We start from the raw sequence: 16,936 nt of genomic DNA, 5'->3' as shown, positions 1-16,936 counted from the left end.
CTGGAAAGGTCCAGTCCACCCCTGGGGAACGTTTTAATTATAGACCAGTTCTGAAGGCATGTGTATTGGTGGGTAATCCATAGCTACTAGATAAGAAGTAACAACATGTTGCCTCAGTTGCAGGCTGTGGTTGCATGGTGATGACACAGAAAGTTATCAGAAAGTGCTGCGCTGGCCAGAAAAGTTTTGTTGGTTGTATACAAGGCATTGCTTCATAATGTGAGGATTTTTTTCCCTATGGTCCATTGCTTCATAATGTGAGGATTTTTTTTCCTATGGTCACATTTGCAAGTTCTAGATCCTAGAGCCGTAAAATAAATGATTGAGAAAAAAGAGGGAGGGTTGGTTATTATGTATTTGGTTATTTAAGATTGACAAGACGATCAAACATCTATCTATTTATCCATCCAGCTATCAGACGTGTTGCCACATGATCAGCTTCAACTGGACCAACTGGAGTAATTTTCTTTCTGCTAGCATAAAGATATAACTACATTCTGTAACACTTGCCTACTTTATTATTTTATGCCCTTTTGAATAACTTTTTAAAATAATTTTTAAACTTTCTAAGGTATCAAAGGATTGAAAGGCCCTTCGAGTCATTTCTCTGCACATCTGTGACCTTCTGAATCCCTAGGCAGAATCTGTAAGCAGTGACAACAGTCTAAAATGACAGGTAAATGACAACTTTTTAAATTAAATCGATTTTTCTTAACATGCAGATGTAGAAAAACGTGATATTTATTGTAGCACTGGAGTTACGGGCTACAATTTCTCTTTTAAGACACTAGAGGGAGATACAACATCAATATCATGTTTTTTATCTCATTTCATTTTTGAGGATGTTTTTGAGGACAAGGATGTTTTACATGTTTTTAAGAAAAAAATACATTTAAAGAAACTAAGAGCATATGAACAACAAAATTTAAAACATAAACCTACGTCAATCATAATAAATCCATTGAAATCAATAAAAAATATCTGTGGAATCACAAAATGAGTAGGAAATACTCCTCTGAACCCTTCAGTTCCATGTCAACTGGGTGGTGATGACTAAAAATGGCAGTGATACAACATTTTAGATGTCAACTGCCAACTGCCAAACACATGGACATGACATAATTTTCACATTGAAGATCACTGCCATGACAAAATCACTAACCCTCCCCCGAACCCACAGCTAAAAGTTTTTCTCTTTTTCTAAGCTCTATTATTCAAGTTTTTTTCATATTTTATATCACGTGCACAATGTTTGGGGGCAATTAATCTGTTGTGTAAATTAAATTTGTAAATCAGGCTTGTCTGTTTTCTATGTGTCTCATTGTAAGATGACAGCCAAGCCTGTGCGAAGCCTTGCCCAGGCAGCATCAAAAGATCGGACTCCAAGCTGGGGCAACAGGAGGAAAATGGGTTGCAAGTGGACACTTGTGTTGTTCCAGCTGCACAGCACAGCTTTCTGAACTCAGTTCAGCCTGAGCAGAAACCCCACATTCAGACAGAGGTCAAAGGTTATCTTGCCACATCGGGGTCTGACACAGATTTGGACACAAGTCAGGCAAACCAGCTAAGTGTTCTCAGTGCCACCGACAACAGTCACAACAAGGATCCATTTGACAATATTTCGAGCACAGACTTTAAGGCTCAAGAAGATACAGAGGGAAACAGAAATGACAGGCTAGAAAAATGGACGTCTTTCAAAAGCTACCCAATGGCTCCTCACAATACCACACAGTATCTGATGGATGAACACGTGCAGATGGAGCTGGACTTCAGCGATGACAGCAGAGAAACAAGGTATGAGTTTCTGCAGAGGAACTTCTTTGAAGACCTGGAAAAGTGCCACGTGGACAGGCTGGAAAGGATGTCTAAGCACAAGGTGGCGCAGGAGAACATGGAATAGGAGATCAACTCTCAGGTGAAAGAAGAGGTTTAGGCAGGTAGTGGTGGACGGTGCTCAAACTATGGAGCGCAGCCCGGTCCGACTTAGGGAGCAGGAGAAGGAACTGGAGAGGTTGAGGGCCCAAACCCCAAAAGCCCTCCAGCAGAAGCAGTAAAATGGTCAGGTCAGGACCACTTTTTTATGATTTTTTTTAATAAACAGACCAGGTACTGTCAGTCACGGGAAAGTTTCAAAGATTGGTAGAAAAGTGCAATACAGTTAAAAACGGGGCGGGTTATCCATAGATTAGCAGTGATTGGTCCTTACGTCACACGGTCTACCACCTCCTCTTTTTTTGTCGCCAAGTCAAGTTTGCGGGAACAAAACAGAGATTACCGTTTCATCTTTCAAAGCAAAATGTTTCATTTAGTTACGTATTTCACTTTGAACATCTTTTTGACAGGAAAACTGTCAAAGACATGAAAAACATTAGCAATATGTTTATTTAGCTGGCCTACAGCCAATAATTATAATTGTTCACTTGGGAGAATTTCTAAACAGACAATGTATGCATTTTAACAAACACAAATATTAAATTATCCTAATTTTATAATAAAATTGACCATAATTTTGTTTTCGCAATTTTTTATTGTCGATGGACTCAGTTAATGATAAAACGAAAAAGATGTTGGCTGAAGTGCAATTCTATTTTCGAACCATTGCTTTTACTTTGAAAGGCACCTTTGGACATCCGGTGCTAAGTCGATCTCTTGTTATTAGTCGACCTTGAGTGTCGAATAACACTTGAAAAAAATCATCCTGATCTAAGATGACACTCATATATTCCTGTGTGCCTTGTGTTCGTCGTTGTATTTCTTACGCATTGTTGTAGTTCTGTTCGCAGTCAAGAAATTAGCTCTCTAGTCACACAGTCATGCTAACGTGGCGGAGGCTACATGTGAAGGTACGAGCGGCTCATGCACCGCTCACCTCCAGACTGGTAACACGACAACATGCCTGGACACATGGACACTTGACATCTTGTCTGAAGCTGAGCACGAGCACAGCCCTGCGGAAAGACTTCTTCAAAGGTGCGGGAAAAGGTTTCAGTGACGTGTCCGTTACCCATTGATATCAGTAATGTGTATACTCCCGTATCTCTGCGATACGAACTAGTTATAACTCTCCTAAAACGAGCTGTGTATTCATTACATACGCATGGAAAGTTATATTATCCGAATAATTGTAGGTAGAAGAGTCTGCAAAACCTTACAATTTTAAGGAAAACGATATCCTTAAAACATTGTATATCTCCGTCTTATATTAACCCTCTTTTTCTGAAAACTGAAGCATTTTCAAAGGACTAAAAGAAAACCCTGTAGATCTTATATGGTAGCCGACTTCTCTCACCTATTGTATTTTTATTTTGCATTTCTGAGTTTAATGTGCCACATTTAGTTGTTTTGCAAGTATTTATCTTCTCTAGATTAGTACAATTCAATTTTTGGGGTTTGTTTTCCATTGCAATTTACTGTTGTTTTTACCTTGTTAGATGTGGAGACCACATTTGTTGAAATGAAGAAGAAGGCTGCAGACGCTCTGCCAAGCAGCAACTGGTCTCCCTTTTACATCAACCCCAACCTGCCACCAGAGCGGGCTGATATTGTGATCGTAGGTGGAGGTGTGATGGGCTGGTCCATCGCCTACTGGCTGAAGAAGATGGAAAACAGTAGAAATGGGATGAGAGTGGTTGTGGTAGAGAAGGACCCAGTAGTACGTTCAGCTATTACTTTATGTACAACATGTTCCTGACTAAGTCAACTCGGATTAACTCCACATTTCGGTTTGATGTCTGGAGTTTGTTCCTCCACTTGTCCTGATCCACTTTTCCCCTCTGTAGTACACCCAGGCCTCCACTGTGCTTTCTGCTGGAGGAATCAGACAGCAGTTCTCTCTGCCTGAGAACATCCTGCTCTCGCTAGCTTCAGCAGACTTCCTGAGGAATGTCAATGTGAGTGGTGCAGTAAATGACAGAGCCTCGTGTTATTATATAAGTGATGTGTTAACATCAGCCTGAGGCTTCTATAGATGTTTGGAATTTTTTTTTCTGTAGGAACACCTTAATGTTTATAATGAAGATCCTGTGGACCTGCAGTTCAACCAGTCAGGATACCTGTTCCTAGCGAATGAGAAGGTGGCTCACATCATGGAGGAAAACTACCACATCCAGAGGTGGTGACTCTTACTTTGGCAGTTCTGTTTGATAATTAAAAATAAACAGTTCCATTAAGTGAAACGTGATATGATTATAATCATATTAATATGATTTCAGTCAATTTGGAGCTCAAGTCTCGCTCCTCTCTCCTACACAACTCCAGGAAAGATTTCCATGGATAAACACAGATGGTGTTGCTCTGGCTTCCTATGGTGAGTTCTACTAAAACAAAACCTCCACCGATTTTTTTTCTCTCTCCAATGAAGAGGTCAAGTTTTGGTCTTGCTAAACTGTGAGCAGCAAATCTAACTATTGTTAAAGTGAAAGCACAAGGGTGTCTTTGCTGTAAAATTATGAATTTGAATCATTTTTACCTGTTCCCTTTACCAGGATTAGAGAACGAGGGCTGGTTTGACCCCTGGTCTCTGCTGAATGGCTTTAAGAGGAAGGCCATCTCTCTGGGAGTCATTCCATGCACTGGAAAGGTCACAGGTTTGTTTTAAACACACACTCACATCTCAGCCTGTGCTGCTGTGATCTCTTAAATTATATCCTCATAAAAAAAGCAGTTTTGTTAGGACTGTATTCCTATACCTTCAGCCTCGGTTTGTGTTTCTGTTTAATAATCATGTACTGGTTGACATGTTAAACAACAACTTGTGTGCCGTTTAATGTGTGACAACATGATGTGCACTGTTGCACTAAATGTTTAAGATTGTTGAAACTGGTTTGTGTTCAATAGCTAAATTATTATCCAAAAGAGAACACAATGTTACCACAGCACAATGATAACTATAGGTTACCCTTCGCCCTAAAAACAAACAGTGTTCCATTTTGAATTTTATAAATCTTTGTCCATAGGTATCAGCAGTAAAAACAGATACATATAAAATACTCTCAACATTACCACTTTATAGGGTCTTGAAATGTGCTTGAAAACTTTGGAACCTTAATTGGTTCACTGATGTCTCCACAGATTTTGATTACACGGTGACTTTGGCACATATGTATGATCAAGACGTGATGGTGAGGAGAGTGAAGTCAGTCAAAGTAAGTGTGTGAATGTGAATTAGTTCAACCTCGGGTCATTTCAGAGACTTGTAACTTGTTAATTAGTAACAGCTCAGTCTGGTTCTATCCTTGGGGCTAAACCACATGTAAATTCTACCAGTGTAAACAGTGACATTAGAGATCAACGTTATTTAACTGTAATCAACTGTAGTAGGAATAAATATTGTAGAGTGAATAACACACTGTCTGTGGGTTTGCAAAGTGGGTCCCTGGCCAGACGCTTATGCTGTGTGGGGGGGCCTTGGCATGGAAATGTTTGGGAATCCGTGCCTTAGAACACAGAAACTTAATTCTTTAGTTTCGTTTTCCTTATTAACTTGATTGATAAAGAGAAGTAAAAGTGTCCAGAGCAACAAAAATGTTAGTTCCCACAGGTAAAAGTCAGTATAGAACAGCAAAAAAGAAACCCAGATATTAACCCAAAGTGAGTTCTTACTAGTTTCTGCTGTTGGTTTGTGTTGCGCAGGTTCAGATGCCCAACAGCCCGGAGTATCAGCCTGTGGAGTGTGCTATTGTTATAAATGCAGCAGGAGCCTTTTCAGCCAAAGTGACAGAAATGCTCAGAGTTGGCTCAGGAGACAAATACTCCATCGATGGAATTCCTTTTCCTGTGGAGCCCAGGAAAAGGTAATTCATCCACCTATGGACACAAACAAATGTTCTTTGAAAAAGTTTCTTATGAGAGATGAACTCACTTCTGTTTCCCAGGTACATCTATGTGTTCAACTGCCCTGATGGACCAGGTCTGGACACTCCCTTCCTGATTGATTACTCAGGCGTGTATTTCAGACGAGAGGGGTTGGGAGGAAATTACATCGGAGGAGCGTCACCAGACGAGGTTCTTCATCTTTAGTTAGGGATTTGAGCACAAATGTTTAAAAAAGAAATTGAAATAAAAAAACCAAATTATTTATTTCCCTCAGGAAAACGAGCCAGATGCAGGTAATCTAGATGTGGATCATGACTTTTTTGTAGAAAAGGTTTGGCCGGAATTGGCTCATCGCGTTCCATCTTTTGAAAAACTTAAGGTGAGTTGTTGGGAAAAATGTAAAATATATATATATATAAAATATTTTGTTAATAAAAACAATGGGTGAATATATACACAAACTTCAGCATAGGTAAAACACTAGAGGTTGAAAAACAGATTTTTTGTAGCCTCCAGGGGGCACTCACAGCACAGTCAGTAATAATTAGGTATCCTTATACAACCTGACTTTAAATAACTCTTGCATCTTTTTACCATGAAGATTGACATTTAAAAATGTTTGCCTGACTCCCGTCCTCAGGTGACCAGTTCCTGGGCCGGGTTCTACGACTACAACACCTTGGACCAGAACGCCATCATCGGTGTACACCCTCTGATCAACAACATGTACTGTGCCACAGGCTTCAGCGGCCACGGCCTGCAGCACTCTCCTGGTGTGGGCCGGGCATTGGCTGAGCTGATCTTGAAGGGAGGCTTTGAAACTCTGGACCTGAGTGTATTTGGTTTGGACAGGATCATGAAGCAGGAGCCTGTCCTGGAAAGAAACATTCTGTAAATCAGAGTTGGAATTCAGCCTCTGCAGAGAAACTCTGTCTATTTTATGCAAAACCATGTATATTCTCAAGACAAAACCTGTTACATATATAAATGCAAGAAACCTTGCAGCTGGTCCTGTACTAGTTTAAGTCAAGTTCTAAGACGGATGTTATCAATCTAAAACGTGAAAGATTTTAATTATTTAAACTTGTTAAGGCACATCAACTGTGTTACATTTTAGTCAGGTTTTTAAACCCTCAAAATATGAAAAATTTTAAAATCAGTGCAAACCTTATGTTTTTACCAAACATGAATGATATTTTTTATTTTTTTATTTTTTCCAAAACCAAAACAAAAATTGAAGCGATAAGTCCGTAGTTAAAGAGAAGTAGCTGTGTTAATGTCATTTTTTAATTTGTTTTTCACTACCTCTTGTATATTGATGTTGACACAAAACATCACCAGGATCAATAATAATATAACCATGTTATAAAGGATCAAGGATACATGTATACTATTGTATTTTACAGTTTTTTAATGCCGATTTATTATCGCCACCATTGGAACAAAAAAATGTAAATACTAATAAATGTTTTCAGAAAATAAAAGCCATGATGACAGATGGTCAGGTTTGTGTTTTAATGAGGATGCTTGTATTGTTTAAATGTCTACTTGTTTTTATAAATGTGATTATAGATTATAGTGAGTTTTATTTTACTTGTTAGTTCAAACGCGTTTTTATTTTGCTATGTTTTGCTCTGCACTTTGACTTCCGGCCCTGGAGAACAATGTCTTACATGGAGCCCGTCAGATTTCTACGTTTTACTGTTAATAAAATATTCTATTTTGATATCATAAATACCTTGTAGTATAGCAGTATTCATCAACGTATACTTAGACGGACCTAGTTGTATTTAAATGAGGAGGCCGCGACAACTTTTACATCAGGCTTCCGTCTGCTTACCCCTGCGTGGATCCCAGGATGGCAGGGCTGTAGATAACACCGATAACTTGGCAAAGTTGTCATGTTTCTTGTCACACGGTCGTCTACACCCGTCCAACCTGACGTGTTTGGTTCCCGCTATGTAACAAACGGACCCGTTTTATTAACACTAATATTCATGTTCCCGCTCACGGCTTCATACTGTTTCGCCTTATTTTACTACCGGATACGAGTTTGATTGGATTTCCGTTTATATGTCCCGTCCTTTACCTAGCTACATAGCTCTGATTGGCTCTTGCACAACATTCTCACGTTTATACAACGTCACGCGCTAATTGGACTTCCTGGGTTTTGTGTAGTTTTCTACTAGAAAACAAGGTCGTTTTTTGAGGTTTTGGCGATAATTAAAAGTTGACAACATTACCACTGGTTGTGTCAATATGACTAGTATCGTCTACTATTCGTTCTGTAAAATAAAATTAATTTGGCTAAAACAGTATTTTTCCCTGAGAGTTTTATTGTTACACAGTTCAGTCTACAAACTGAAGCCTGGCCATGGTTAAAATCAGTGTTTTTACGGCAACTACTGTACATTCACAGTTTAATAATTATCAAAGCACCTGATATGCTTTGACATAACACAGAAAAATAGCCAAACACATTTTAGTGAATTAGTTTAAACCTACAGCCGTAACAGCAGAGTTTTCTATATACAAAGTACTTCATCTCTCATCTTCTCAGGTACAACCTAAAGGTAGCCAGCATTTTACATCCTTTCATTTTCTACATATCAAAAAATGTATCCTTCATCCTCCAGAGCCCAGATGTCACCAAAACAAAGAGACACACGGTTGGTTGAAATAAGTAACTTAGTGCTAAAGTACGACAAGACAGTTTGAGAGGTTTTTTCACTCCATTCTGCACAAAATATAATTTGGATTCCGTCTGAGATGGATGGATAGAGAGTCCAATAGAAGCCCGGTGATATCTGGTGATAAACATTCTCAAACCTTCAAACAGACCGCTGGCTCTCATGTCACACTTTGTTGCATATTTTTTCAGAAAGTTGTTTTTCTGTGACATAATATTCTATCAGAAAGTTGGTTGGTTAAGAAACCTAAATGGAATAGTTAATCAAAGAGGGCTAAAAGGTCCCGCTGACTGCACGTTTATATTTACTGTGCCGTGTGTTCCACTGCAACTACATTTCTGTGACATGCACATAATCATTGATGTCAATGGCCTGAAAGCCCAGGTTGTCGATGCCATTCTTCTGTAGGTGCTGGTTGTTGTGATTATTGTGGTTATTCTTGTCTGCGCCGTTCTCAAAACAGTGGACGCAGTGTGGCGTGGTCACTCGGACACTTTTGGAAAAGTTTGTAAAATCCACACGGTACTTTCCTGTCTTTGTGCGTGAGATGATGGGCAGGAAACTATAGCCCCACTGAATCTCCTGTGGGATGTATGAGGTCCGGACTTGACAGGAGGAGCTGGTGGACTCGGCCATGCCGTCCAGGAAGACCACCAGCTCAAAGTCCTGCTGGGGCAGAGTGTCAGCCGACAGGTCGTAGAAGGGGCTCGATTTGTTGATGACGTGGTAGAGGGTCAGAGGGCAAACAAAGAACAAGTTGTCCTTACCAGCGTCCACCATGAAGTCAATGTCCACCTGGTCCAGAATGATGGTCTCTCCGTCTGGTGTGGTCGTTGTCTTCAGCAGCTTGCCGTAGATCTGGCTGCCAATCAGTAAGGTCTTCCGAAGGTTGGCCACCCGAATCAGGAGACACAGATTCCCCTTCTTTAAACAGATGACGGCCGTTTTGCTAAACGTAACCGTTTTCGCCCTTTTTTTAGGCGAGGAGATTTTTGCCAGAATGACTCCACACATAAAACAGTTTATAAAGACGCCAACCAGTGACTGAAAAACGATCAAAGCCACCGTACCTGCACATTGCCCAGTGAGCGCCCGGCCCCCATACCCAATGGTAGTTTGGGTCTCTAGGGAGTAGAGGAAGGCCGTTGTGAGACCATTTACATTTTCCACACACTGCACATGTGCATCTGTGTGGTTCTGTCCAATCAGATCTCCATTGTTCTTCGCGATCCAGTACCACAACAGGCTAAAGACGAACCAGCTCCCTGTGAACGATGCCACGAAAAGGAGGAAAACAAATCGCCAGCGGATCTCTACGAAGGTGGTCCAGAAGTCCAGCAGGTAGGCGAAGTGGCTCCTGTACTGGATGTTACCATACTCAATGTTGCAGCGTCCGTCTTTGTTGACCAGACGGGCTTTGCAGTTACGACGTCCCTGCAGCAGCCAGAACATCCTGGAGCTGAAGAACAGACGTAAGAGTTGGATCAATTTTTACATTATTTTCTTTATCGCACATAAGTCACACAATTTTCAGGCCTTTCCAGCACAAACTCTGACTCTCTCTATAACTATATATTGCGAGTGCATTAGTAAAATATCTATTAAATAAACAGTTATATTTCTAACATACCAATGTAAAATTTATCTCTCAGGTCTGTTTACCTTGGGGCTGGGGGGTAAGTACTATTGTTGATATAGATGTAGCTGCGCCCCTGTATAGGACAACACTATCGCTGATAAGGAAAAGGGAGAAAATAAAATGAAATTACAAGTTCTGTCAAGCGTATAAACATGTTGTTAGTCTTCATTACTTTGAATTCAAATTACCCTCATTGAATGGACATGTATTCACAGCATCGTCACCACAGTATGATGTGTTTGCAACTGAGCGTAAGAATAAAGGTTAAATTTGGCCTCAGGCCTGAATGATGAAACCAGCCGAAAAATAAGAACCACCGTGGAAACATTTTATTACGTAATGTGCTGTTGTTCAGCCATGTGTTTGTTATTTTTTGTTGGAGAAAAATGAAAAGAGCTCCAGGCTAACGTTTGTTCGAGCGATTGAAGGGTGGAATAAATTCTACAGCACAGAACACAGAGCATGCAATTTACTGTGAAATTACTTTTAGGTTTTCTCTCTGCTCATCATCACTGTTCAGAACAGACACACACGCACGCACAAACACGCACTGTACATATAGAACAGGCTTTAAAACCTTTTTATTTTGTAGTTAATTCATTGGTGCAGTCCCAGCATGTAGGCTGTATCTGGTTTTATTTGGGCCACATCAGTAAAACGTGCCTTTAACTGGACCATTTCCATGGAGCCCACATGGAACCTGCGGACAAAGCGGTGCTAGCAACAAGGGCCCCACAAATAAATGCAGGCTGTGGCAGTATATGACCCACGTGGTCCACTCTGGATCTTACATAAGCCTCTCAAAAGTATAAAAGACAGGTTTGGTATAAACTGCTGTAGGTGCACAACTTTCATCACCAGCTCTTTTTTAAATAACGATGTGACTTTAATTGTCCACAGCATAAAGACGATTTTAAATTTACATTTTAAAAATTATGTCAGGGCCAGACATATTGTGACAAAGAGTTCTAAAAGAACCCACATTTAAACTGAAATGAATCATAAACATGCATAAAACCTGACTATTTTTTTTACTTTACTCTACTTGAATTTAGTAAAGAGTGAAAACAAAATTAGTCCTGAAAAGAATCTTAGTATATACTGTACATTTAAAAATTCTACTTGAATTTAGTAAAGAGTGAAAATAAAATTAGTCCTGAAAAAGGACTTTTACATTTAAATGATATACAAATGTTAGGTACAATTTTACAATTTTTTACTGTATAAATATGTACATTATTGTTGTCTCTAGTTTGTTTAACACAGTACAGTACTGTGAAAAATAGTTGCTGGACAAGTTTAAAAAACCTACGCACAAAGATTCTTTATCAAAGTTTGAAATTCATAAAGCAATGCCTCAACCTTCAAACAGACTTCGAAGAAAAAGTTCTAAAGCATCACGTCTGCAAAAAGAAACTTCTGCTTCAGAAGGAGTGAGTGAATTAACTGCCTGGCAACAGAAACCAATGCCAGCTTAATACTTTACTTTAAATCTGCGTCATGTACAGTAAGACTGTGGTACAATAGAAAGACTGTATTTATGGTTTACTGTAAAGGAATGAGATGTATTTATGGTTTACTGTAAAGGAATGCAACAAGAGGGGTTTGTTTTTTTTGTTTGTTTTTTTTTTTTTTGTAATTTACAGTACGAAAAAACATCTCGTAAACCTGGCTGTAAATGCCAAAAGTGAACGATTAAGAAGCTGCAGAAACCTTCAGCTTTACATGGTATGTCTATCTCCATCTGCAGTCCTTTAGTTTGAACAAAGACAGCGCTAAACTGGTTTGCGCTGGTACTGAACTGGTGGAAACGTGTGTGAAAACTCCATGCAATTTCAAAGAAAAGCAAGTCACAGCATCAGTTCTGCTGGGAAGAAAAGTTTTTGGTGTGTTTTTATTATGACTAAAAAGTGTAATTAAGCAAAAGTCAGGGAAACTATTATTGTTCTTGGACAAATTAGAAAAATCAAAACTTAAAAATACATCGATGTCAAAACTTAACTTCAAGTGGTTTCATTATACAGACCTGTCGTCTGTGTTTTACCAAATCACTTCAGTTCATTTCTACACATGACATTTGCAAAGAAACCTCTTAACTTCTGACTTTTACCTCTAAGATAAAACAAAGTTTTCATTTTTTGTTGCATTATTTGACTAAAAACCCAACATGTCATCATTCAGTTCAGAGTTTTTCAACTCAGTAAAAGACAGAGGAGTTGGTCAATAAAGAAAAGTTTTCCGGTGTCAATGCTGTGCAAAACATGCACACAATGTGAAACATATTCAAAAACTATTTTGGTTTAAATGATAATTAAACTTAAAGACAGTTGGACCTACCTGCGAACTGAGACCATGGACCCAGGTTCTGCCGGCTGGATCTACAACAGCACCTCGCGCTCCTTTTGTTCCTTCAGCGAGTGGCCATGGAGGCGTTGGTAGGGATTTTAATCCACAGTGAAATTTCCTAATCCCAGCCACATGCCACCATGTACACTGACTCCACGTCTACAGACGCAGGGACACGGGCAGCAGCCGGACTCCTGCCACAGGACGTCAGTTCTGCTCTCTGAGTCTTTACGCTAACAGAAGAAGAAGAAGAAGAAGAAGAAGTGGGGGGTTAGAGGCCGTGGTTCCATCAGGACGGGGTTCAGGACGGCTGCAGGTCCAGCTCTGCACACCAGGACTGTTAGGAATATTCTGGGAGCACAGTTTGGAGACAAAAAAAGAAAGGCCCCGGTGCTTTTGTGTGGCAGAAGGTGCATCTATTGAAGGGGCCAACGTGGGCCACCGCTGCACCCATGCTGTTTTTGTTTTCAGCCCTGAGAACATTTGGGATTTGCGTCAGGGCCTCACAAAGAAATCCCTCAATTGCATTTCCCCCAACCTCATCCCCATCCCCCCCACTACCACCCTACACACTCACACACTCACACACACGCATTGCTCACTGCGAAACCTGCAAGGCTGCCTCACATTTGCATGAAAATAAAGAGCTACCAGGAAATGTGTTTGTGGCAACATTCTTCCACATGACTGAGAAAAAGTCATCCTCAAACGATGCTCTGCGTTACGTTATGTTATGTTAGATGATCTACAGTACGTTACTGACCCCATGTTACATGGGAGACTAAAAATAAATCAGGTCCAATAAAAATCATTAAAAATAAAATGTACTAAATACGTAATAAAAGTGTGACTTTTTGTGTTTTACTGCTGCAGTGGTTCACAAAAAGCTAAGATGGAGTGGTGAAGACAGCTGAAGAAGGATCTACAACAACATTAAGTTAATTAAAGGATGTTGTGGGAGAAGTCGGTAGTTAGAACAGACATAAGTTAATTAAAGGATGTTGTGGGAGACGTCTCTGAGAACAGTCTCTGGGGAAAACAGACTGAAGACTGCAGCAAATACATCAAGACAAAAGCATGTGGTAAAGTCTGTTTCACTTGAAAAAAGATTGATATTTTTGATTAAAATTCTACTGAAACTAGGCAAACATAATTAATATAAAATAATTATAAATGAAATGTACATATTAAGAATGTGTCCTTTTCACTGAGGTCTAAAAACTTCCTGCACTAATATCAACCAGCGACAGAAAATATCGAGACTTACAGTTATTTTTAATGCCTTACTCTTGTAGTACCACAGTTTGAGCAGCAGGTAGAGCTGCTGCATGAAAACCCACCGCTGCATTAGCAGTACCAGAGCTCCATGAATGCAGATGGCCCTGAGCCAGGCTTTGTTGACACTGCTGTAGTAACACAGCCAGGCATTAGTCCGCGAGAGTTTGGAAGGAACACAGAGATGAGGGTTATCTTAGCCACACCATTATCTTCATCATCACATCATCATCATCATCATCATCTTCAGCAGTGTCACAATCTTCCTAAACACCATTACAGCATCCCCATTATTACCATTATCACCAGTATCATTTGTTTGCTGCTTATTCTTTCTCATCTCTCTTTATCATTGTCATCAGTCGTATGATAACACCATCAGCATAAACAGGACACAGTAACTACCCCTGACACAACAGTCATCATTATCATTAAAAACATGAGATGAAGAAGATCAGCATCAGCATCAGCATCAGCATCAGCATCAGCATCAGCAGTATTTTTCCAGGCTGTATTTGAAACTCAGAGTGGCTCACGCTGTTCCTTTAAGAAGACTTTTGTCAGCTCGGCAGAGGCTCATCTGAAATGGATTGTCTCCTGTTTTTCCGATTTTCTACCGAGTTGAGTTAACTGGGCTTCATCTGCATAACAATGAAGAGAGAGTGAGCGAAGGAGCCGAGAGAGAGGAGCAGGAGGAAGAGGGGGGAGAAGATAAAGATGAGAGGACAGAGGGAAGTGTTTAATCTGAAGGAAGCCCAGGGCTGCTTGACTGATAACCATCACATTCTCTCCTCATGTGATGGCGTCACTGAGAAGATACGGACACTGTCGCTGTGAAACTAAATCATGGAGCGCTGTAGTGAAGTGCCAGGTCTCAGCTGGGAGTTCAGTGAATTTACAGGAACACAGAGGGAAGTGAGCAGGAAACGTAGAGCGGCAAAGACAGAACATGCATTAAAGTGGAGATCGTGAGGAAACAGGAAACAGGTGTAGGAGTGACGGAAGACTGAACCCAAGGAGACGGACGGACGGAGGTGGACGGACGGGGTCACATCCAGAAAAGAAAGTCTGTCAGTGGCCTCGTAAAAACACACGCAAAAGGGATTGTTGTGCAAAACTATACTTAACAAAAAAGGAAAAAAGAACCAAAATACTTCACTAAGCCACAAGGAAACCTAAAATGTAGACAAAGGAACTACCAAAGTAACCTGAGATGGACCAAAACTTGAGGAGCTTGTGGCCTAGGATAATTTAAAATTCAGGTTTTAATCAGAAGCGTGCTGGTTTGACTCCACATCCTGGGAAGGCTGTGGGTCACTGAGGGAAGCAGGGGGCTTATTAAGCAAGTACAAAAAAGCCCCCCCGCACCCCCCGACATCCCCTCCCGTCTCCCCCTCCTCTCTGACTCCAGCACCACTGATAGGTTACATGCATCTGTAACACAACCCAGAACAACAAGAGGGCTCATACGGTGAAAAAAAGCTCAGTTTCTGTAAAAATAGCTACATGTTTCTAAGTGGCTAAACTAAACGTGAGGTCTGTCTGTCTGTCTGTCTGTCTGTCTGTTTCCCTTTTCCTCCCCTGTGTTCCAGGGTTAATCAGTGACATCACACTCACCTGTGTCCTGTGGCGACCTGTTCATTTGTCTCAGTGGTGTCAGCTGCTGTCCTCTGTTTTTATAGCTCTCTCTTCCTCACCCTGTCTTCATCGGACCATTGTTCATTGTGGCTGTGACTGTGTGATGTTTCCGTGTTCCTGCTTGGCCCTGGTTCTGGTCCTGTGACCTTTTGTTTGTTTATTTGATTTAAGAAGAAACTCTTTGCTCCTAAAGAGAGTCTCCGTAGCGCTGCTTCGGGTCCTGCCTGTAGCTTCCTACCACTAGCTAACGTAACACTAAAGCTGAAGAAGAAAATCTAACCTCACCCACCCACGTACGGAAGACCACCTTAAAGCTACACAAAGAAGCTGAAATAGTTGTCGAATCATTACTCAATATTGTCTATGAATAACTAAAGGGGCAGTGGTGGCTCAGTGGTTAAGGGAGTGGACTTGGGTCTGGAAGGCTTTAGGTTTGAGTCCAGCAGCTGCCAAGTTACCACTGAGGTTCTCTGAGCAAGGCACCATCCCTAGGTTTGAGTCCAGCAGCTGCCAAGTTAATGGGTTAAAAGCAGAGGTCACATTTGGTTATGACATTTGATGGATTTGTTTTCCATTTGATACGTTTTTGAACTTCCGTGTTTCCAAATAATGTTTTCCAAACTTGGGAAATAACAATGAAACAACAACAGTATATCAATGAGTTCTTTTTATATGACGTTCACCACTCACCTCTGACCTGTACTGTCTTCCTGAAACTTGAGGAAATGAAAAACCAGTTTTGTTCTCTGTGTCCCTAAAATTTCATCCTGTGAGAAACTCTTTTTTGGCCCATTCATCCATAGTTTCTGTGACATTTCAATTTTCAAACCAGATGCCGCTGCTGTCCCTGCTGCCTCACCACCACTGATGCAGCTTTAGAGTCTGAGTCCACTGATGTGGCGGCGGAGATAGATGGACGTGAGTGAGAAGGCAGCTGTGTTTGCTTTCAGTGGTTTGTCTGCGATGAAATCCCAGATGTGAAAATTGTGGTGAAGTAAAATTTCAGATATTTTGAAATCCTTCAGTTTGTTAAAGACACAGAGGAAAGGGAAATGTTGCATCAAAGAAAAGAAAAAAAAAACCCACAAGTAGAACGTACTCCGCAATCCAGAGTACTTTCTCCAGCCCACATTTAAGCAACAAAGGGTCACACTGACACAGATACAGCTGTACAGTACATTTACTGTCAACCCTGGAAGGTTCTAGAATCAATTTCAGGGCCACATGAGTCAGTTAGTCTAATTAAACTAATCTACATATTTTGAAGAAAAACAAAAACCCACTGAGGATTGAACGAGTGACATTATTTCTGTAAGGCAACTCACCACAGGTCTTCTGTCTTTTTTTTGGCCTCCTCAAACCCTACTGTCTCTTCATGTAGTCCTAGACACACTTTATGATTCCGAGTTCCATGACTCCGTGGGGGACCAAAACATCAAGAGAACTTTATGTTCCTCCGTGTTTAGGAAATCAGTCGTAATAATTGTTCTTTTAAGGGATTCAAACGGCACATGTTGAAATCAAATATGACATA

At 40.5% G+C, this 16,936-nt stretch overlaps 2 protein-coding genes across 4 annotated transcripts; one reads left to right on the top strand and one right to left on the bottom strand.

Moving 5' to 3' along the window:
* The first annotated feature begins 602 nt into the window (after nucleotides 1-602).
* foxred1 (FAD-dependent oxidoreductase domain containing 1) lies at nucleotides 603-7,313 on the top strand. The gene is made up of 12 exons (XM_008333024.3): nucleotides 603-676; nucleotides 1,329-2,970; nucleotides 3,432-3,652; nucleotides 3,780-3,890; nucleotides 3,993-4,111; nucleotides 4,212-4,306; nucleotides 4,485-4,586; nucleotides 5,071-5,144; nucleotides 5,632-5,792; nucleotides 5,874-6,003; nucleotides 6,089-6,193; nucleotides 6,455-7,313. Exons 2-12 carry the CDS (start codon nucleotides 2,814-2,816, stop codon nucleotides 6,707-6,709), a joined length of 1,530 nt encoding a protein of 509 aa, XP_008331246.1. The 5' UTR covers nucleotides 603-676; nucleotides 1,329-2,813; the 3' UTR covers nucleotides 6,710-7,313.
* Nucleotides 7,314-8,132: 819 nt separating this feature from the next.
* Nucleotides 8,133-16,382, bottom strand: LOC103395349 (ATP-sensitive inward rectifier potassium channel 1-like). 3 transcript variants are annotated; one of them, XM_008333022.3, is made up of 4 exons: nucleotides 16,093-16,382; nucleotides 12,481-12,722; nucleotides 10,167-10,237; nucleotides 8,133-9,963 (listed from the first exon to the last, which is right to left on the bottom strand). In XM_008333022.3, the coding sequence occupies exon 4, from the start codon at nucleotides 9,954-9,956 to the stop codon at nucleotides 8,835-8,837; it is 1,122 nt and encodes a 373-aa protein (XP_008331244.1). In that variant the 5' UTR covers nucleotides 9,957-9,963; nucleotides 10,167-10,237; nucleotides 12,481-12,722; nucleotides 16,093-16,382; the 3' UTR covers nucleotides 8,133-8,834. The 3 variants fall into 3 exon arrangements, with proteins under 3 accessions (XP_008331244.1, XP_016897458.1, XP_024921693.1); XM_017041969.2 differs by lacking the exon at nucleotides 10,167-10,237 and having other exon boundaries at nucleotides 16,093-16,381; XM_025065925.1 differs by lacking the exons at nucleotides 10,167-10,237; nucleotides 16,093-16,382 and adding an exon at nucleotides 15,382-15,884.
* Between the last annotated feature and the right edge of the window lie 554 nt (nucleotides 16,383-16,936).

The sequence above is a fragment of the Cynoglossus semilaevis genome, chromosome 19 (assembly GCF_000523025.1).
Source record: "Cynoglossus semilaevis isolate Cse_v1.0 chromosome 19, Cse_v1.0, whole genome shotgun sequence".
Lineage (NCBI taxonomy): Eukaryota > Metazoa > Chordata > Actinopteri > Pleuronectiformes > Cynoglossidae > Cynoglossus > Cynoglossus semilaevis.
The sequence above is the reverse complement of the archived record's forward strand: the minus strand, read 5'-3'. Positions and strand labels throughout refer to the sequence as shown.